The 23029-nt window shown below is 39.1% G+C and overlaps 1 protein-coding gene across 2 annotated transcripts; it reads left to right on the top strand.

Annotated features, from left to right (window-relative positions):
* selenoi (selenoprotein I) lies at positions 1-21920 on the top strand. Of its 2 annotated transcripts, none has more exons than XM_055149677.1 (10): positions 1-324; positions 8500-8568; positions 9696-9804; positions 12005-12079; positions 14552-14814; positions 15182-15290; positions 17065-17113; positions 17183-17363; positions 18677-18856; positions 19900-19965. In XM_055149677.1, exons 1-10 carry the CDS (start codon positions 268-270, stop codon positions 19963-19965), a joined length of 1158 nt encoding a protein of 385 aa, XP_055005652.1. In that variant the 5' UTR covers positions 1-267. The 2 variants fall into 2 exon arrangements, with proteins under 2 accessions (XP_055005652.1, XP_055005651.1); XM_055149676.1 differs by having other exon boundaries at positions 8-324; positions 19900-21920.
* The last annotated feature ends 1109 nt before the right edge of the window (positions 21921-23029 follow it).

Genomic DNA, 23029 nt, shown 5'->3' on the forward strand with positions numbered 1-23029 from the left:
ATTTAAACCCTTTAATAAATTCATTTTCATTTACATTATAGTAGCTGCTTCTACAATCTCAAGATGGCCGCCGCAGTAGCTAAGGAAACGGAATGCAGCGCTCTCTAGCTTGCCTTGAGCCTCATCGTTTCCTCAGCCGGCGTGAACCTTCTACAGCGGCTAAGCTACATAGATGGTGCTCGCACTTGGCAGCTAGCAGTGGGCGATCGAGTGTCTAAAGCGAGATAAAACACACGTTTATAGTCTGAAGAGCCATCGGGCATCAACATGGTTCTGTACAATTATGTCACTCAGGAGCAACTTGCGGGTTTCGATAAATACAAGGTAAGACTGCAGCGTTAGCATGTTAGCCGCTAGTGTGTGTGTGTGTGGTGTGTGTGTGTATGTGAGAAGAGCTAGCTGTCAAGACCCTGCTACAAACCAGTGTGTATGAACAGACCCACGCGTATCACGAGTAATCTGACACTATGAAGCCTTTTACTATACCTATAATGTCTCTTTTGTGTATTTCAAACGTTAAATTCATTTTCTAATTGTATCGTTTCACAACAATTCTGCCATGAAGTCTGTAGTCTCCTTAGAATAAATGTAAATTAGATTGGGGAATAACGTATATGCGAATCATTTCTTGCTCTTTTGTATTATTTTGCTGTGTTGAACAAGGTGATCAGTCGTCAGTATTCACCCGGGACAGTCCCAGTTTTGAGCCTTGTGTCCTCTGTCCCAGCAGATTTGTACAAAACCAGTGATTTGTCCCAGTTTTATACAAGAAATGTCCCAGGTGTCCCTATTTTTGACCAATCTGATCCCTGCCAACAGTAAAGAGCGGCATAAACTGTCATTTGTTTAGGTAAAATACAGAAAAGCTGCTTAAAGATGACAAAAACACAAAGAAAATGTGACTGTATTGACTTGCATTAGTGCTGAGTGCAGAACAATTTTCAATTAACACTCACTTTCACGATTTTATTATTACCAACCAACACAAACCAGGGAAAAACTGCCTAATGTGTGATTAAATCTTGCTACACTTCTACTTTCATAATGATTAAGTGAGTAATATTTGACTTAGTGTCAATTTCACGCTATGACATGTCACAGTGAACAGATGAACCCATTCAACCCAAATCCAATCTGTAGTAAACAAAAATGTAGTAAAAAAGTCATTAAGCATGTCATCCTCGTGCCTGAGGAGACAAAGAGCCTTTTCAGTTGGACCCATCATGTTTAAGGAAGATGGCAACTGATTCATACCCAGAATAAACACACTAAGATTGATTGTGGACAGACTAACTATAGACATATATAAGATTATGCATAGGGTGACCACCGGAATTTCAAAATCAAAAACTGGGACACTCGGTTTGGTGTGGTTGGTAATAATAACATTGTGAAATGAGTGGGTAATTAAGGAAAATTGGTATTCTCTCTGTGACTCAGTATAGTCATATTTTCTTTGTGTTTTTGTAATTTTTTATTTTTATTTTTTTTACTTTTTATTTATTCAGTTTTTCAAGCTTTGAGAAACAAACAAATACAAAAACAAAAACCTGGGGCACTGTTCCGTTGTTATAAGGATATAGAAGTCAAGTCTCTTTTTGTTTATATTTCAACCATTTTGTCCAGTGTTTAATGAAGAAATGTCCTCTGAGAAAAGTCAGTCGTTCCATGGAGTAGATTTCTTCTATAATGTCAAGTCACTGGTTCACTGACGGTGGGTCCTTTTTAAACCAGCTTCTTGTTATTGCTTTTTTTGATGCTAAAGTCAGAGTCTTAAAAAGGTATCTGTCTGCTTTTTCGATCACCTCTCCAGGCAGAAGGTCTAACAAAAAATATCTTTGGGTCCTTGGGGTGTTTTTGTCATTTTTAAGCAGCTTTTCTGTATTTTACCTAAACAAATGACAATTTATGCCTCTTTTTACTGTTGGCAGGGATCAAACTGGTCCAAAATAAGGACACCTGCAACATTTCTTTTATAAAACAAATCACTGGTTTTGTATAAATCTGCTGGGACAGGGGACACAGGGCTCAGAAATGGGACTGTCCCGGGTAAACAGGAACGTCTGATCACCTTAATTCTCCACTACATCTCGTCCACAGAGAGTGATCACTTTAAACATGCGCTTTAAAACTGCAGCGGGCACTTTATATGTATTTATTTATGTACTTTTTTAAAATCTTTGACTAAAAGGTGTTTTAATTGCGTCTTTTCCATGGGTTCATATTCTGTGATTTGTGTTGTTAATATGTTTTCATTTGTCTGTGCATGTGTGTGAATGCTCCTCGCACCACTTTTCCAAAGTGCTTTTCATACTGCAAATGACAAATAAACTAAACTGAAACTGAGATAGCTGTAATGTAATAGAGGGCTAGAGTTGAAGGTTCTCAATCCATTATGATCTTGTGTCATTGGGCTAATAACAGCCATTAACAAAAGACATTATTGGATGGATGAGCGAGTTATTTTTCGTTTATTTGTTAGAATTACTGTTCATTTACTATTGCCGCTAAAACACTAACCCTGATTAACCCTTTTTTAATTGACTCTTGTGAGCTTTTAGTCATGTTGGAACATTGTTACCTCCTCAGAAACATACCTGGTGTTGTGTTTTGTTTCATTCACCGTTTACATCTGAACAAGAAGCAGTACTTTCCAAGTGAACAGCTCCTTTAACTTTTAGTTTAGTAGATTGGCAATTCCAGGACTGACAGGGCAGCTGTGGGGTCTTCAAAGTCTTAAAAAGGTTTTAAATTTCATGTTCCTAAATTAAGGCCTTAAAAAGTCTTAAATGATGTTGTCCAAGTCTTGTTTTTTTTTTCACAAAGGTCTTAAATTTCATTAGCCTATTTTTTTGTTTACTCACCCGGGCTGCAGTGCAAAGTTAAACGAAGGGAGGAAAAAAAAACAGCAACATGAATGAATATTTAATTTGGAGTATGTGCAAACAATACTTAGTTTGTCTTGTCAGAATGTTATAAATGATTTTTTGGCCATTTACAAGCGATGCATACGGCTATAAATGAGTTCTAAATAGGGGTGTGCAAAAATATAGAAAAATCTATATATCGTACTGTTTAATGTGATGATACAGTATCGATATCAGAGACTGCTGTATCAATATATTGCCAAGAGTATATTTTTGGTATATTTTACAAAATTATTTTGTTGCAGCTACAGTTTTGTTGTTTGTTCAGAGGAAGGAAACTGGTTTATGTGACACATTTGACATTTTCACTGTTTTGATGATTGAAATGTTTTTGTTTCATATGAACTTTGCACAAGAAGTGATTTAACAAAGACTTTCAGCATGATTTAACTTTTTTTTTTTTTATTGAACTGTATCAAATCGATTTGAACTATATCATATCGAATCGAAAGTGCACTGTATCGAGATATGTGTCGTAGGGCTGGGTATCATTAAGTAGGTGCCGATACGATACATACCTTGATACATAGGCCACAATACGATACATATCCTGATACAGTGCACTTTTGATTCGATACGATATATTTCAAATCGATTCCATACGGTTTAGTAAAAAATAAAGGCTAAATCTTGACTGTGATACTAACGTCTTTGTTAAACCGCTTCTTGTTCAAGTTCATATGAAACACAAATATTTTATTCATCAAAACAGTGCAAATGTCAAATGTGTCACATAAATGAGTTTCCTTCCTCTAAACAAGCAACAAAACTGTAGCTGCAACAAAATACTTTAGTAAAATAAACCAAAAAATACTCTTGGTGGTGTATCGATACAGCAGCCCACAATATCGATACTGTATCATCACTTTAAACGATACGATATATCCATATTTTGATATTTTTGCACACCCCTAATGTATCGTATCGTGGCCTGTGTATCGAGGTATTTATCGTATCGGCAACTTCTTAATGATACCAGCCCTAGTTCTAAATGAGATTTTATAATAAAAGTATTTTTTGTTATTTGAAGCATTGAGTAATGGTCATTATTAGAATTGGATCGGGTGTTTTTCGCCTGCATACGGGTGCGATGTTGGTCTTCATTTTCATTTAAGTGGTCTTAAAAATGTCTTAAAAAAGTTGTAAATTTGCAGTAGTCAAACCCGGGGTACCCTCAGTCATCCAAATGAGTCTACTGAAGGTGTATGGAGTTTGTAAACACAGTGGAGCACTTCCTGTATTACCACATGACATCACAAGGTGGATCAGAGTGGTTTTTTTCATGTTTGAAAGAAGAACTCGGCCTAAATGTGCAGGGTTTGTGTGTTAAACATCTATGAATAGCGTCACATGGGCCTTTTAATACATAATCTAATAATTTCCTTCTGTTCTGTCTTGGTCCTTGTAGCTCTATCACTGTACTTGTCCTTAAAAGGCACGGCACACTCCACACTGTTGATTACTGTGTGAAATTGGCCCCCAGAGCTGTTTGTCATGAGGGGCCTGTTTCCAGTAATTGCTTTCAGAATGACTCAGGCTCCTCAAGAACTGAATCTGAGAGGATGACTGATTGAATTGTATAAAGGACATTGTTTTTATATTGATTCTCTGGACGTGGGCCTGACAAATATGAAACGACCTGTTAAGACTTCAGCGCACATGGGAGATTTCAAACACATCCTATTTGAGCTGATGCGTTAAAGGGACAATATGACACTATTTGTTGTTTTTTGTTTGTGTTTTGTTTCATTCACACTTGTTTAAAGGTGAACTGTGGCTGTGTAACTTAATGGCTGGGGTCCATCACCTTCTCGTTTCTATGGAGATGTCATTGCTCTGCCTAGAATGTTCGTGTGACATTAAACAGCTCTACTTTACATTTAGGCAATTACAGGTGGTTTTATTGCTCAGAAATACTTAATCATTTCAGCCCTGGAACTGCCAATCTCTTCTGAACTAAAAGCAAAAGGTAGATTTTAACTTCAAAACTACCACTTCATGACATCACAAGATGGAACAGAGCATTTTGAGCTTTGGAGATGTAAACAGACTCATAATAAAGTGTTACTCAGACATGTGAATGAAACAAAACACAACTCCAGGTCTGTTTTTGGTCTGTTTTTGAGGAGGAAACAACATTAGAACATGACTTAAAGCTCACAAGAGTCACTTTTGTGTAATATAGAACTTTTAATATAGAAGCAAAAACAGAAGTGAGGATTGCTAAACGAACACAAAAACAGCTTTAAGTACTTGGTATAATTTTTTTTTAAGAGTCACTTCCTTACAGCCCTTATTTCTCAAAGGTCTGTTTCATGATATGGATGTTATGATAAGTGGATGTTAAAGAAAACTCAGGGACCGTCTGTATTTTCATAACAAACGTGTTCTTCTTGCTCTCAAATTGCCTGTGGGTTGTGACAAAGCTTAAGTTTAGGAATGGCATTATAATGGAAGCTGTAAAACTGAAGTTATAAAGTGTTTTTATAGATTCCATGTGACACTGTTCTCTGATCTGTGTTCTAATGTTGTGTCCTCATCACAAACAGAGCTGGAGCTGTGTTTTGTTTCATTCACATGTTTAACACACAAACTCTGCACATAGAGTTGTTCTCACAGAAAACACTCTGCTCCACCTTGTGATGTCATATTGAAATACAGGTTACAACAGCATACTAGAGGTGAGATCGGGCCTAAAAAATCCAGCCCGACCCGACCCGGCCCGCGGGTATTAAAACCCGACCCGGCCCGAGCCCGACCAATTAACTTGATTTGCAGGCCCGAGCCCGAAGCAAACCCGAAATGTCATATTTTATTTGTGAGGACTCGGGAGGAGGAGCAGTGCTCAGCGTCTTTTTGCTCTCGTATGAAAGCAAAGCGCCACATTGACGACATTCAGCGAAGCCAACGCAAGTTTCTGTAGCATTTTCAACAATCAATTTGAAGCTTTTCCACACCTCACTCTTACCGGTGCGTGTTTGTCTTTTCAGTTCTCCTGCCTTTAGTTTAACTTCTTGCTCCTCCATATTGGGGATACCAGGTCAAAATAGATGCAGACTTGCGGAGGGGAAGATTATTAAATTAAGAGGGGGCGTTCACGTGCGCAGAGCTCTGGCTCTGCGGATCCTGTTTAGTAGTTAAATAGCAATTACATTACATTACTTCTCTGTTTTATCCATATTATTTATTTTATAACAAGTATTCCTTAGTTTAGTATCCACACATCGTTTTAGCATACATTTTATAAACATATATTTATTTGAAGCCCGAGCCCGACCCGACCCGAAGTAATGATTGACATTTTAGGCCCGACCTGACCCGAATTTCGGGTCGGGTCGGGTCGGGCTTGGGCTCGGTCTTAAGATCTTACCTCTACAGCATACACCTTCACTAGATACATTTGGTTGAATTGACAATCTTTACTGAACAAAAAGTAAAGTTGAAAATGAAAACACTTCATGACATCATAAGGTGATGTGTTCGGGCCTGTGTTCAGTCCCTAACACAGTCCCGGGTGCAGGACTGAACACACCCGGACTGAACACACCCGGTGTTCAGTCCAAGTGCAGGAGGAGACGCAGCAGCAGATCAGGAGCAGTGTTCAGTCTGTTTCTCTGTTTTGTCTTCATTTTTGTGAGCACAGAAAATCCAAATTCACACAGATATATAGTAGTAAAAGGAATAAACAGAGAAACACTGGCCCTACTGAGGACAGGAAATTCTCACCAAATGTTGATCCAGATAATATATTTGCTGACTCACTCGCTCTCTCATGTGTCAGAAGTGTATATCACAGACCTACATGCAGATCGTGACAAGACAACCCAAAAACTCTCTCTTGCAACCCACCTGAACATCACGGCTGAGTCTTTGGGAAACAAAGCTTTAAGTTAGATCATTAGTACATTATGGTGTTTTCATAATTTCATGTAATGTCGCCGCTGTGGCACTAGTTTGGTTGTTAGATGAGTTTCCCCATTGACCAAACCCATTTTCTGCTACCAGCATACTTCTGTTGTTTCTTTGAGCAAAACACTTCACTCACTTTGCTTGTATGTAAACCTTGGTGTGTGTTTGTTGATGGTGGTCAGAAGAGCTGCAGGTAAAAGCAGGCAGCCATACATCTCATTTCCTCAGAACAGCTGTATTTATATTGATAAGTGTTCTCTGTTTCAGAAGTTGTGACAATAAAATCACCGTAAGTTTCCAGGGACTTTGTTTGTCTAATAGGGTTGTGCAAAAATATTGAAATATCGATGCATCGTGATCGGGAATGGGACAAGATCTCGTGACATAAAACTGTCACAAGATCGTGCACAAAAGAGGAAATCGATCTCTTGAGATTGTTTTCCATTTAGTTTACATCTAATTTAGACAAAAAGAGTTCAGGGATTGTAAGGGACATCTCTTCTGGTTCCAAAAAGAAGATCTACTATTACAGCAAAAATATGAAATTAGAAATCATTAGGCTAAAACTGCAAATGGGATTACTCATTATTTTACTATAAATTATTTCAAAATTGTCTTGTTTTGTCTTGTTTTTGTGGATTTAATCTCGTCTCTCATCTTGTCTTGTGGAAATTGTGTATCGTTTCACCCCAATCGTGATTCTAAATTTGGTGATACAACATCATTATCATGGGCTGTCGTATCGATATATCGCCAATAATATTTTTTTGGTATTTAAAAAAAAAAATTGTGATAGCACTATGATTGTATTTTGATCATTTAAAGTAGATGTATTAACTTTGCACTAATAGTGGTTTAACAGAGAAATGTTCTAAAAAAATACCAAAACAGAGAGTATCATGTACAATATATTGATTATCATTTATTATTATGTGTTGCCCCATATGTATCTAGTATTTTATCGAATTGTGAGCGAGCCTGCGATTCCCAGCCCTAATGTCTATGATTGAAATATTTGTGAAATCAAAAATATGTAAAAGCCTTTCGCTGAGCTCTGAAATGACAGTAGCTCACAGTGACATCAGAGAGTGGCTGGACTGGTTGAGATGCCTGGATAAAGTTACTTCATGGAATCAGTTTCGTTTTGAAGTGCGTGTTGACAAATGTGCCAAGAATATCCAGTAAACCATTTCCCTGTGTACTTTAAAAGGACTCTCGTGAGCTTTAAAACACATTAGAATCCTCTTACCTCATCAAAAACACACTGTAGTTGTGTTTTTTTTTTTTCACACATGTTTTTTAGTAACAATTTATTATAAGTCTGTCTACAAGTTAACACTTTCTTTTACCTTTAGGTCAGTAGAGATTGGGAATTCTAGAGCTGAAATTATCCAAAAGATTCTAGTGAAGCTGTATGAAGTTTAAGAACACAGTAAAGCACTTCCTGTATTACCACATGACATCACAAAGTGGAACAGTGTTTTTTAATTTGAGACATGAACTCAGCCTAAATGTGCAGGGTTTGTGTGTTGAACATGTGTGAATGAAACAAACACAGCTCCAGGTCTGTTTGTGATGATTAAACAACACACAGTGTAATCTGGGTCTTTTAAATGATCGTGAATGAAACATTTGTTGTTTGTGTGTTTTGTTTTCGTTGCAGTACAGCGCCGTGGACACAAACCCTCTGTCTGTTTATGTCATGCACCCGTTCTGGAACTGTGTAGTGAAGGTGAGTACTCTGCTCCGAGTCTAGACTTGACTTAAGTCTCTGTGTTGCAAAATTAATGAGGGATTTGGATCTGATGAAATGTAATAAGTACTAGTATGCCAAGATGATATTAGATAACAGTGTTGGATCCTGCGCTTACAGCATTTGTCATGTATTATAATTTACAGTACCACTGGGATTTGAAGTCTATTGCTCTTTGAATTTTCATTTCAAACTATGGCTGGGCAATTAGACAAATGAATTCAATTAATTCACATTTTTAATACTCGAGATTCTGAAAAATTGAGAAATTGTAAAATCAAGGATTATTGTGAAACAGTTTACTTCTGACAAAGCGGGGATATTGTGCAAATGTGACTGAAGGCAGTTTACAGTTTCTTCAGAATAATAACATGATCAGAATAAAAATGTGAAGAGCTTCTCCTGTTTGAAAGACCAGCAGTCCTTCCTCCAACTTTGATTAAAATCGATAATCATCCAGTGTGTGCAAAAAAAGAGATACAGCCCAGCAGGGCTGTGCAAAAATATCGATATATCATATTATTTAATGTGACAATACAGTATCGATATCATGGGCTGCTGTATCGATATATCCCCAAGAGTATTTTTTGGTATGTTTTACTAAGTGATTTCATTACAGCTACAGTTTTGTTGCTTGTTTAGAGGAAGGAAACTCAATTATGCGACACATTTGACATTTTCACTGTTTGAATGAACAAATGTTTGTGTTTCATATGAACTTTGCACAGGAAGTGGTTTATCAGTTCTTGACAAGACTTTTAGTATCACTGCCATGATTTAGCCTTTATTTTTTATTGAACTGTATCGAATCAATTTGAAATATATCATATTGAATAGAAAGCTCACTGTATCGAGATACGTATTGTATCGTTGCCTGTGTATTATACTTCTAAATGATACCAGATCTATGGCCCAGCCCGATTTCAAACACATCATAATAATATTATACATCATAATAAGTATAATATTATACATTTTGGAATGCAATTCTTAACTTAAATATTTTCTCAGTCCACACTGTTTACTATTATAGGTGTTAAAACTCAATATTATATGATATTTCTAACTTGTGTACTGTGTATTGTGTATTGTGTATTTTGTGACAGTTTTTACCCACATGGCTGGCTCCAAACCTCATCACGTTCACCGGGTTCATGCTCCTCGTCCTGAACTTCGTCATGTTGTCCTACTTTGACTTTGATTTCACAGCGTCTTGTAAGTTCACTCATTCTTCTGACATAATATTGAATAAATACTCAATTTGATGTTACTAGTCCTAAATGGGGATGCCCCGAATCAATACTGGTATTGAGTATCTGCTTCTAAATATCGATTCAGCCGATATCCTGGTTAGACATGAATATATAAGTTATATGTTAGATATGTTAGTTCTTTAATTTACACAAAGCTGTTCGGGGAAATTTCTTGTCTTCTGTTGACCTGAATGTCGAGTTGTAAAGCCAAAGTCCGTTACCATGGCGCTATCGTGTCCTGATTATTGCACCATGGTAACCCTAACCTATGACGTCACACTTGGACTTGGACTCGGACAAACTTTATTGATCCACAAGGGAAATGATTTGGACGCAGGAGCTCACACATCACAATATAATATAATAACAAAGATGAAAAAAAATATATATATAAATTGTAGTAATAAATTCTAAATAAATAGAGACTGGTGTGAAATAAGACATAATTATATCAATGTACCAGTAAAACATGTGTTGTACATTAGTGGAGCTGTAGTTAATCATTTAAGGGACAAAACATTGCTGTGTTTGTAGGTGTGGGTTTCACATGACATCACAACATTCCAATGACAATGATAATAATATTTAATGGTACATTGCGTAACTTTTCTGGTGGAGGATCCGTCAGGTGCTTTTCTCCATGGAGATGTTATTGGAATGTTTCACAGTATGGCATTTAAACCTTTCTATCTTCATGGAGATTAAACCAGACTAAGTTACAGGTCAGATCTGTGGAGAAGCGACCCTGCTCACAGCCAGAATGTCTGTTTTTATAGGGATTTTTGAGCTATAAAACCACCTGTAATTTAATAAAAGTAAGGTAAAGCTGTTTAATGTCACACTGTGGAACATTCCTGGAGCAATGACATCTCCATAGAAACAGGCAGGTGACGGACCCCCAACTAAAAAGCTACTTTGTGCAACTTTTAATACAGAATAATATTGTTCAAATTACATACTGTATTTTCCGGGTTATAGGATGCGCTCTTAAGCCTCCAACCCCATCAAAAAACGACTGCTCCCCACAATCCAGAGCACCCCATACACGAATCCACTCCCAGCACGACTTCAGTAAACTACAATGCCGCACCACCCGCAGAACATGCAAACACACACGGAACAAACAGCGACCACACAGCGACAAACACCCACAGACACACTCATCACTCCACGTCGATGAGGAACGGAACGGAGGAACGAACCGAAAAAGCGAGTGCAATGTGCCGCTTCTAGACACAACTGAACAACTGAGTCACTGCGAAACACGCTGACAATCCAGCGGTCCCAGACAGCACCCTCCCTACACGCCACAACTGAACAAAGCCCAGAGTCACCGTGAACACGCCAAACAAAGTCCCACTCACCCATGCAACTGTTGTGTTTCCTTTATAGTCCGGTGCAGTTTATTTGTGAAAAAAGTTTGAAAATAGACCATTTGGATGCGCCTTATCAACCAGAGCGCCGTATAGTGCGGAAAATACGGTAAATGCCTTGTCACTAATAGAAATCATCAGGTTAAAACTTAATTTGTTCATTTTCTTTTTTAGATATTTAAAATATCATGTTATCAATTCATGGGTTTCAACATCTTGAGGACTTTTTCTTATTCAAAAGATATAATATTTAGTTTTAATCTGTCCTATATTACACTAAATGGATTCTTGTGAGCTTTAAGCCATGTTTAAATTGCTCCCTCCTCAAAAACAGAGCTAGACTTGTGTTTTGTTTCATTTACAGTGTTTGAGTAACACTTTATTATTAGTCTGTCTACATCTCCAAAGCTCATAACGTTCTATTCTATCCTGTAATGTCATGTTAGGTTTCACATTAACAGTTACCTTTTACCTAGATCAGTGGAGATAGGCAATTTCAGGGCAGTGACAGTGTATCACCACAGATAGTGTATTACCACATGACATCACAGGGTGCAACAGAGCAGAGCGTTTTTAATTTGAGAGAAGAACTCGGCCTAAACATGCAGGGTTTGTGCGTTAAACATGTGTGAATGAACCAAAACACAACTCCAGGTCTGTTTGTGATGAGGAAACAACATTAGAACAAAGAACAGAAAATGGTGTGATTTGGGTGTTTTGAATGAAGCTCTGATCTATGTGAATATACTGTTACTTTCGTCTGACCGTGCTTCTCCCTGTGTGTTTCAGCTGCCGGACATGTGCACGTTCCCAGCTGGGTCTGGGTGGCTGCAGGCATTTTTAACTTCTTGGCCTACACTCTGGGTGAGCTCTGACCTCCACATCTGTGTCCTCTCTGGGAACTCTGCAACACTGCACAATGCAAATGAATCACACTTAAAGAGAACAGATACCAACACAGAACCCTCCCTTTACAAATATGACAGAGGAATGTACAAAACACTATTCCACCGTACACTGTGCACCGTGTAACTTTCCTGGTAGAGGGCTTGTCTCTATGGAGATGTTAAGACTGTCTAGAACAGGAGTGCCCAAAGTGGGGCTTACGGGTCAAACACACCTGCAAGGGGGCTCTGACATGATCTATTTTGATTCAGGTTTGTATTGAAAAGACAGAAGATCAATGGGAAGGAGGCCTGTTATATTTCAAGTCAAATTAATCCTACATTTCTTTGCAGAACATTTTTCTGTGTAAGTTGTCATTTGGTTTGGCCCTCGACTCTAATGCACATTGATCTTGGCTCTCCGAGAGAAAAACTTTGGCCACCCCGGCCTAGAATACATTTGTACTTTGTAGCTGATGTCATCAGTATTCACTGGACATTTGCTGTCTGTAGGCTGTAGGCTCTGCTCTGTCTGAGGGTTTATTTTAACACAATTTGACCATAAAGAACTGACTGAACTAGAACTACAGCAGATGAGCTGATCTGTGCTGTTAAACAAGTCCCACATAAATAACATTAGTCATAAGTCTTTTTTGAGTCTTTAGACTCAACTAAACATTTCACAGTTGAAACTGTCAGGTATGAAAACAAACTCTTGGTTTGACTAAAGAATCTCTTAACATAAATTATGGGAAGACCAAATGAACATCATTGGACTAAACATTCCACAATTTTTAGGTATTTTTGCACTTTGGAAACACCTGCAATTTAGTAAATGCTACATATAGGTTTAATGACATACTGTGGAACATTGTGGGCAAAGCAGTTAGTCATTTGTCATTTGTCATTCATTAGTCATTTGGTATTTAAATCACTGGATTAAGCCTCTGGCAACAGCTTAGTTTAACTTTTAAACTAAGCTGTATAGGCTCGTCACAGTAACACATTCTGAAGTACAAGATACTCCTAAATAAAATATAAAATATATTATTGAGACTAATAGATTATCCCCCAAAAAACAATTCTAAAGGTGCAATATTTTTAAAAGAACATGAAATGCAATGGATAAATTGCAGAATAACACTAAAAGATGCACTGTGTAAATTTTCTGGTACAGGATTTACAATCTGCTTTTCTCCATGGAGATGTTATTAATTTGTCTGGAATATTTCACAGTATGGTATTCAACCTTTCTATCTTCATGGAGACCGGACCTGGCCAAGGTACAGGTCAGATCTGTGGAGTGGTGATGTAGGATAGAGCTGTTTAATATCGTACTGTGGAACATTTCAGGCAGAGCAATGGCTGATCCATAGAAGCAGAAAAGATGAAAGACACAGCACACCTTTAAGTATTAGTTTGTAAGTTTGTAGTTTGTCTATAATCAATTATTTAATCAACTCTTGAAAAAATAAGAAAATATCCCCCCAAATGCAAAGAAAATCTAGTAAATATCATGAGAGGCCTGAAGCGGTGCATACAGCTGTCTGTGTACACTCCATGAGGGTTCATCAGGATGTGTTGAAGGAATTCACGTGAATAAAGGACATTTCTTTGTGGCTGTAGTAAATTCAATAGTGGGAGGAAGGAATGCGGATCTGTCTGCTCCAACTATCCTCAGAATGTGAGAGCGAGAGGGCACAACTGCTCAGGATGAAATGAAGATAATGGCTAGTGTTAGTCCTGTTTTACTGTGGCTGAGTCCTGGTTGAGTCCTGGTTGAGTCCTGGTTGAGTCCTGGTTGAGTCCTGGTTGAGTCCTGGTTGAGTCCTGGTTGAGTCCTGGTTGAGTCCTGGTTTACTTTGACTGAGTCCTTTTTTAGTCCTTTTTTAGTCCTGGTTTTAGTCCTGGTTTAGTCCTGGTTTAGTCCTGGTTTAGTTCTGGTTTACTTTGACTAAGTCCTGGTTCAGTCCTGGTTTAGTCTAGGCTTAGTCCTGGTTCAGCCTCTGTTTAGCCCATAGACTGTATAAAGCAGTGGACTAAGGGAGTGTGATGTCACCCACAGCGTTTGGCTCCAGTCAAATGAAGCTCAAGAGGCTAGCAGTTACAAGGGCGAATTCGGGGCCGAGTTCCATATCAGGAATCGGAATTTATGTAAAGACAAAATAGTGAAATCAAAACACTGGGACTATGTAGGGGGGGTGAATACGAACATTTTAAAACCAAAATGACGAGTCTCACAGAGCGAGGGATGAGAATGTAAAATCAATTGAATGTCCATTTATACATACAGTCTATGTTTATGACAGAAATATTAACCGTAAACCAGGTCAACAACAGCTATTTTTTCCACTGAATTCTGACCTGTCCTTAAGCTCAGTTTTAAAATACAGAGATGATAAAATGTTGTGATGTCTTGTGAACTTATCCTGTTTCTTTCTGTTTAATTCAGACGGTGTGGATGGAAAACAAGCTCGACGAACCAACTCCTCCACGCCACTGGGGGAGCTGTTCGACCACGGCCTGGACAGCTGGACCTGCGTGTTCTTCGTAGCGACGGTCTACTCCATATTTGGGCGTGGCGAGAGCGGAGTGGGCGTGGTCACTCTGTACTACATCCTCTGGGTGGTGCTGTTCTCCTTCATTCTGTCCCATTGGGAGAAGTACAACACCGGGATCCTGTTTCTGCCCTGGGGCTACGACATGAGCCTAGTGGTGAGTACAGATGGTAAAATAACTTCAACATTGTGATGTCGTATTGTCAAAAGTTTAACAATGATACTGAGGTCTGTCACAACTCATAAAATAACAAGTTCATTTGCTGAAACATTGTCCCAGATTATCCATTGTCCCCCTCAATCAAATATTATTTATAAAGCGCTTTTCATATAAAAAATCTAACAGAAAGTGCTTTACAGTGATTACAAACAATCCCATATTTCCTTTCTTCAGCTGCCCGATCCCAAAACAGCCCAGACCGTCATATTCACTCTGCTTGGTTTCAGTATATTTAGATTTTCTTAAAGCCAGTCATGAAATCCCAAAGTTCTGATGACAGCCTTGTGTGTGTTGTGTCCTGTAGACGATCTCGCTGGTGTACCTGGTGACTGCGGTGGTCGGCGTGGAAACGTGGTACCAGCCCATGCTGTTTCACTTCCTGTACAGAGACCTGTTCACCTTCATGATCATCGGTACATGAACTTCTGTCTCTCACACTGTGTCTGTATCTGTCCAACGAAGGCTGGGTTCACACATGAGCCTTTTTGTGTGATGTATAATGTGTTTTAAATAATGTGTTTACTCCAGTGCTAAATTTGGTACAGCGTTATTAATCTATATTGTTCACAAACTAAATAAAGCATTAGTTACATATTGAAAACTACAAAATGTTAAAGGTACTGTATTTTCCGCAAATAAACACGAAATAAGCCGCACTGGACTTTAAAGGAAACACAACAGTGTGATGGGTGAGTGGTTTTGTTTGTTTGTGGTGTTCACGGTGACTCTGGGCTTTGTTCAGTTGTGGCGTGTAGGGAGGGTGCTGTCTGGGACCGCTGGATTGTCGGCGTGTTCGCAGTGACTCAGTTGTTCACTTGTGTCTAGAAGTGGCACATTGCACTCGCTTTTTCAGTTTGTTCCTCCGTTCCGTTCCTCGTCGGCGTGGAGTGATGAGTGTGTCTGGGTGTTTTTCGCTGTGCGGTCGCTGTCTACTCCGTGTGTGGGCGGCTTTGTAGTTTACTGAAGTCGTGCTGGGACACCCGAGTGGATTCGTGTATCGGGCGCTCTGGATTGTGGGGTGCGCGGTCGTTTTTGATGGGGTTGGAGGCTTAAGAGCACGTCTAATAGTGCGGAAAATATGGTAATGCAGTCTCCAAAATGGACTCTTGTGCACTTTAAGTCATGTTTATAATGTTGTTACCTCCTCAAAAACAGACCTGGACTTGTGTTTTGTTTCATTCACATGTTTGAGTAACACTTTATTATCAATGTGTCTGCACCTCCAAAGCTCAAAATGCTCTGTTCCACCTTGTGATGTCATGAAGTGGTTGAAATTAACAACTGCCTTTTAACTTCATCATCTACCATTTCAGTAGCAATTCAAGGGCTGAAATGATCCAAATGATTCTAGTGAAGGTGTATGAAGTTTAAAAACACAGTGGAGCACTTACTGTATTACCACAAGACTTCACAAGGTGGAACAGAGAACATAGCCTAAATATGCAGGAATGTGTGAATGAAACAAAACACAAGTCCAGGTCTGTTTGTGATGAGGAAACAACATTATAACAGATCAGAAAATAAAATGATACAGGGATTTGGTACCAACTGAGGCAGTACATTTGGTTTGAAGGTGCATTATGTAACTTTACTAGTGAAGGGCACATCGCCTGATTGTATCCATGGAGATGTTAATGCTTTGATTAGAATGATTTCTCAGAAGGGAGATAGAGTTGAGCCAAAAACTTTGTCACCAAATAAAACAGGTCTTATGAAGGTGTTTTTGGTCTTAACTCAGTTTTCACAAAATACACAGTTCCTGCACTTTTCTTTTGTAAGGCGGCATAGTCTGCTGTATTAATGGTGCATTGTGTAACTTTTCTGGTACAGGGTCCATCATATGTTTTTTTTGTCTCTATGGAGATACCATCGTTTGTCTGGAATATTTCACAGTATGACTTTAAACCTTTCTATCTTCATGGAGACCAAACCAGACCAAGTTACAGGTCAGCTCTGTGGAGAGGCGACCCCGCTCACAGTCAGAATGGCCATTTTTCTAGGTGAAAAAAAACAAACAAAAAAGTTAGGTAGAACTGTTTAATGTCATACTGTGGAACATTCCAGGCAGAGGAAAGACATCTCCACAGAAACAAGCAGGTGATGGACCCTCCACTAGGAAAGTTAGACCGTGCATCTTTAATCATTTCAGAAAATTCAAGTTCTGACCTGCTCTCTTGTCGTTTGCAGCTTGCTCTTTCACTGTGACATTGCCCATGAGCCTCTATAATATCCTCAAGTAAGTCTATAAGAGCTGCTTCATACCATGGCTAAGTTCATGCAGTGATTATTTGTGTTTTTTTCTCAGAGCTTACAGAAACAACACGCTTAAACACAGCAGTCTGTATGAGGCCCTGCTGCCCTTCCTCTCCCCTGTCCTCCTCTTCTTCCTCTCCACCATCTGGGTGCTGTTCTCTCCATCCGACATCCTGAACCTCCAGCCCAGGATCTTCTACCTCATGGTGGGCACAGCCTTCGCCAACCTCACAGTGAGTATGCCAATGTTTTTACTATGAGCTGATTTAAAGTGTCACCAAGTGTGGTCATACGGTTTGTCAAAGTCTGATCCTGTCAGATCTCAGAAGCTCAGCAGGGTCGGGCCTGGTCAGAACTTAGATGAGAGACCTCTTCACTAATACTTCACCCACATTGTCTAGTATGAAAGTGGTGTGTGTGGGAGTATGTGAGTGGCGGTGGTGGTCAGAGGGGCCGATGGCATAGACTGGCAGCCTTGCTTCCGTCAGTCTGCTCCAGGGCAGCTGTGGCTACAATAGTAGTTTACCACCACTGGGTATGGAGTGAAAGAAGAATTATCTGTAAAGCACTTTGGGTATCTTGAAAGGCGCAATATAAATGCAATGATTATGAATAATAAAGTAATAAATGACCAACCTAGAATAAGGTTTTGTATAACGAAGATTTGGCTCTTGTGAGCTTTAAAACATGTTAGAATGCTGTTACTACAACAAAAACAGACCTGGACATATGTTTTATTTCATTCATGCATGTTTGAGTAACTCTTTATCATTAGTCTGTCAACATCTCCAAAGCTCAAAATGCTCTGTTCCACTTTGTGATGTCATGCAGTGGTAGTTTTCAGTATAACAGCTCCTTTTATCTTTAGTTCTTCAGAGAGAGGCAATTCATGAGCTAAAACCATCCAAACGATTCTAGTGAAGGTGATTTGATTTTAAAAGTGGAGCACTTCCTGTACTACTGTATGACAAGTGTTTTCTGTTTGCAAGAAAAACTTATTTTAAATATGCAGGGTTTGTGTGTTAAACATGTGTGAATGAAGTACATTATAACTCATATCAGAAAATAGTGTGATATTGGCCCTTTAAATGATTTCATTGCTTGCTTACTTCCAGTGGCACTCAAGGAATTTAATTTAATTAATCCCAACATAATTTTTGAATCTAGCTATCTAGCTCTATGCTTAAAGGTACACTGTGTAACTTTTCTGGTGGAAGGTCTGCCACCTGCTTGTTTTTATGAATCTGTCGTTGCTTGGGCATTCTGACTGTGAGCAGGGTTGCCTCTCCACAGATTGGACCTGTAACTTAGTCTGGTTTGGTCTCCATGAAGATAGAAAGGTTTAAAGTCATACTGTGAAACATTGCAGACAAAGCAATAACCATCAATAACTAATCTCCATGAAGAAAAGCAAGTTACACAATGCATCTTTAAATGAGATGTCCCTTTAGATGTTATTAAAATGGTGTAGTTTAGGTGATTCTCTGTTGTTGTCCATGCCCTCTTCAGCCTGTCTCTCTGTGCTTGTGTGTGTGTGTGTTTGTAGTGTAAGCTGATTGTGTGTCAGATGAGTAACACGCGGTGCCAGCCTCTGAACTGGCTGCTGTTGCCCATGGTGACCGTGGTGGTGGTGGCTGTGACCGGAGTCTTCCCCAACGAGACCCTGCTCCTGTTTCTATGGACCACCGCCGTCATCCTGGCGCACATACACTACGGAGTCTCTGTGGTAAGAACACAAGAATGTGTTATATGTGTTTGTTAATAGGGATGTAACCAATTTTATTGAATGCAAAAAGGAAACCGATTTTTGTCAGCTGCATAAAATGGTTTAAAAGTGAAAAATGTGTTTTGCCACTCATCCATGTACAGTAGCTTCTTCAGTTCTGACAGGAGTTTGTTAAATTACTGCACAAATATGTGGACAGAACTTTGTGATTATACTCTGTGGCATGACTGCATTCAGACTAAGGCTCGGTTTCATTAAGAAATTGCTGATATGACATAAAATATAGGCCAAGATACAATACGTGTCTCGGTACATTGAGCTTTTGATTTGATACAATTCAATATCATATATTTCAAAACAATTTGATACGGTTCAGTAAAAAATAAAAGCTAAAAAATCACGGCTGTAAAAGTCTTTGTTAAGTCACTACCTCGATGTGAAACACATCCATTTCAGTCATTAGAACAGAGGCTATGACAAATGTATTACATAAACAAGTTAAACTAAATAGTAGCACTGTCACAGCACAATATGGTAAAACCAACTAAAAAATACATTTACTGATATCGATACAGCAGCCTACGATATTGATTCTGTACCAACAAATTAAACAATATGATATATTGATATTTCAATATTTTTGCACACCCCTGTTTGACAGTTGACAGAATTACATTTCTTTTGCTGTGGACTCTTCCTGGACGACTGAGGGACTGCACTGACAAACATTAATGAAATTATTTGAGGACATAAATCAATAACACAAAATGCCAAAGACTCAATTCAATAATGCTCAGGGGGCAGTTAGAGACGGGTACAATAAAGCAAAATGGCATTACATCACAGACCTGGATAAACTGTCCAGGACACTAATGTCAGTTCAGTCAGCATGAGGGAAATGCCTTTATTCACAAAAATGTCTTTATTTGTGAAGTGAAAATGTAAAATAATGTAAAAGTAATAATGTATTAACATTATTACTAATGTCATTTGGATCTTGTTTAGTCTTTCATTTACCAAGCCTTGTTTTGTTTGTTCTCCAGGTTCAGCAGTTGAGCGGTCATTTCAACATCTTTGCTTTCTCGCTCAAAAAGCCGAGCAGTGACTGACAGGAGGAGGAGCGAATCGGCTTGAAAGGAGCAGAGGTCTAAGCCCCTCCCTCCTGGGTTTACCGACACTTCACTCTCATCACCACGGAAACCGCATCCCCTCCCTCCATCCATGAGGAAACTACGAGTGGACTGGACCATGGCCCTTATCCACTGTCCCCACGCACACACACACACACACACGCAAACACACACACATATATGACATCACATATACACACTTTATATAAAGTACATGGACCTGGCGGTGGGCGGGACTAGGGGCTCCGGCTTCCGTCTCTGGTGATTGGCAGCTCGGTTCAGCCAAAGAGGTGCATTCTGTTTCCTAAGGAAATGTGCTTCAGTCGAGAGGACAAGGAGCCCGGACAAGCCATGACACGCACGCACACACACACACACGCACACACACGCACACACACACACACACACGCACACAAACGCTACATACGCACACACACACTACTCAAACAGAGCTGTGGGAACGCTATTGCAGCTGAGAACTGGGGTTTTTGAGTCATTTCTACTGCAGCTCCGTTAAATAGAAGTTCATTGTGTTCAAATGACCTCAGTACAAGTTAGGGTGACCACCTCAGAGCGTAGAACAGAGGGACAGACTTGGGAAATTTAAGATCATCATAGAGTTTGTTTTAATCATAACACACAGAGAGATTGAAAGACCTGTAGCCAACCTAACCGAGAGAGCCACAGTGGGGCCTGACCAAACCTATAAAGATCTGGAGATAAGTAACTTAGCGTGACCACTGTTCTTGACAAGATGGAGCAAATGCACAAATGTTCCTACAATAAATGAAGTGTACCTTAACCCTAGTAGATGTTGTAACTATAGACTGTATATATAAATGGACCTAGCTAACTCACTAGCTCCCATGTTTCAAGTAAGAAGTGAACATGGGGGCGCTTCCGGCTCCATCGGCTCCAATTGACTTTACATTGAAAAACTCTCACCTTTCTTTGTAACTGCTGCTGTGAGCCTTGTCATTTTGGTCTTAAAATAATCATATTAACCCGCTCTACATGATCCTGATGTTTTCATTTTTCACAGTTTTGTCTGTAAATAAATTCCTATTCCTAATATAAACCGTTCTACAAATTTGCTCCTATAACTGCAGGCCTGGTGAGTTTCATTTGACTGGAACCGAATGATATAGTTGATGTCACACTCCATTTGTCCATTTCTTTATACAGTCATTGGTTGCATTTTACATATTAAATACTCCCAAAAAGTTTTGCATACTTTGGGAGGACAAAAATATGATCATATATTTAAATCTCACTTTTTAGATTTCATGTAGCATCTGTGAATAAGTGAGACAAGAGGGTTAGGTGGTCACCCATGTACAAAAAGGCTATAGACTTCCATGTTTTCTTGAGTAAAAAATAATCTAAATAACACCTTAACTTTACATGTGTTAAAACTTAAAATAAAACTACCACAGATGCACTGCCTTGAGTAGAACATGTTTAAGAGCTGAAATAATCTGTCTGGATAACGACTTCCAATGTGCAGGTTTAGTTTCATAATAATCTACCTCAGTTGCCGTGAACGAGCCCTGAAAACCCTGCAGAAGTTAAAGCTACATCTTTTAAACCACAGTGCCCTGAGTCTTACATTGTACTGTAGTCCAGAATGGCTGCTGCTGCCTTTTTGTAAATATATACTAACAGATAAAGAATATTAGATGAGTGAAGTTACAGTATATTAGGTAACACATATTAATAATTATACTGACATGATCCTTAATAAAGCATGAACAAAGACTTAATTCATAATAAACAAATATCGGTTTATGAAGATCACTTACCTTATGCATTCAGAGAGTCTTAAAGGGATAGTTCAGAATTTTGGACATAGGCCTCATTTCCTAGTGAGCCAGAGTACTGTAGACGTGTGGAGATACTTTTTGAAATATTCCATCCAGTCCTTTTCTTTGCAAAGGTTATTGATGCTAGGCTAGCGCAAGTCAATGGCCATAGTTAGCCTGCCACTAAAAACAGTCTTACCCACTCCACAAAACACCCAAAACAAATCTATTATTACACCAGACTGTACACGTGAATGTCTGTGTTGATAGAATCATTTTAGAAGTAAAACTAACCTTGTATCGCCTGAATCTTCGCACGTTGAGGGACTATTTTCTCAGCAGCGGCGGAGTTTACTCTGCTCTAGTTCATTGTGATGATGTGAACGTGGCCATATCTGGAACAGGCTTCTTCCTGTGCTCTATGTGTCGCTATGGCAACTGCAGGTAAACAAACTATTACAGAGCCAGCTGGTGCGAGATGATATCAGTCCGCCACTGCCGAGCTTTCTATCAGGAAGTACAACTCACTGCTGCTGCTCAGACATAAACCCTTCAAATGCAACGTTGGTTTTACTTCTAAAATTATTCTATCGACACAGACATTCACATGGACAGTCTGGTGTAATAATAGATTTGTTTCGGGTGTTTTGTGAAGTGGATAAGACTGTTTTTAGTGACAGGCCAACAGTGGCCATTGACTTGCACTAGCCTAACACCAGTGACCTCTGCAAATACAAGGACTGGATGGATTATTTCAAAAAGTGTCTTCACACGTCTCCAACACTCTGGCTCACTAGGAAATGAGGCCCTATGTCCAAAATTCCAAACTGTCCCTTTAATTATTCACAACAATGAATTTATAAGAGCCTGGAGCACTTCCTGTTACCACGCGACATCATAAAGTGGAACAGAGTGTTTTCTGATTGAGAAACAAACTCAGCCTAAATGTGCAGGGTTTGTGTGTTAAACATGTGTGAATGAAACAAAACACAACTCCAGGTCAGTTTGTGATGAGGAAACGACATTAGAACAGAGATCATAGTGTCATATACTGTTGGTGCTTTATGGAGGATAATTAAAGTAGTAATTCTAAAGTGCTGCCGTGTGTCGTCTCTGCCCTCAGCGTTCACACAGTTCTGTTCACTCTTACACACACTCGCACATACTCATCCACACATTCAGAGTCTGCTTCGTGCAGAGACACCGTGCACTCACATAGTGTTATGAATGTATTATAAGCC

Source organism: Boleophthalmus pectinirostris, unplaced genomic scaffold (assembly GCF_026225935.1).
Source record: "Boleophthalmus pectinirostris isolate CB_2022bp ecotype Guang Dong unplaced genomic scaffold, ASM2622593v1 HiC_scaffold_13, whole genome shotgun sequence".
NCBI lineage: Eukaryota > Metazoa > Chordata > Actinopteri > Gobiiformes > Gobiidae > Boleophthalmus > Boleophthalmus pectinirostris.

What these genes read in the sequence shown, in the direction of transcription:
- selenoi (XM_055149677.1), top strand. Translation starts at nt 268, where the DNA reads ATGGTTCTGTACAATTATGTCACTCAGGAGCAACTTGCGGGTTTCGAT. An exon ending in CTTTGATTTCACAGCGTCTT is followed by an intron (nt 9,805 to 12,004) that starts GTAAGTTCACTC and finishes TGTGTGTTTCAG; the next exon opens with CTGCCGGACATGTGCACGTT. An exon ending in CTTCTTGGCCTACACTCTGG is followed by an intron (nt 12,080 to 14,551) that starts GTGAGCTCTGAC and finishes TGTTTAATTCAG; the next exon opens with ACGGTGTGGATGGAAAACAA.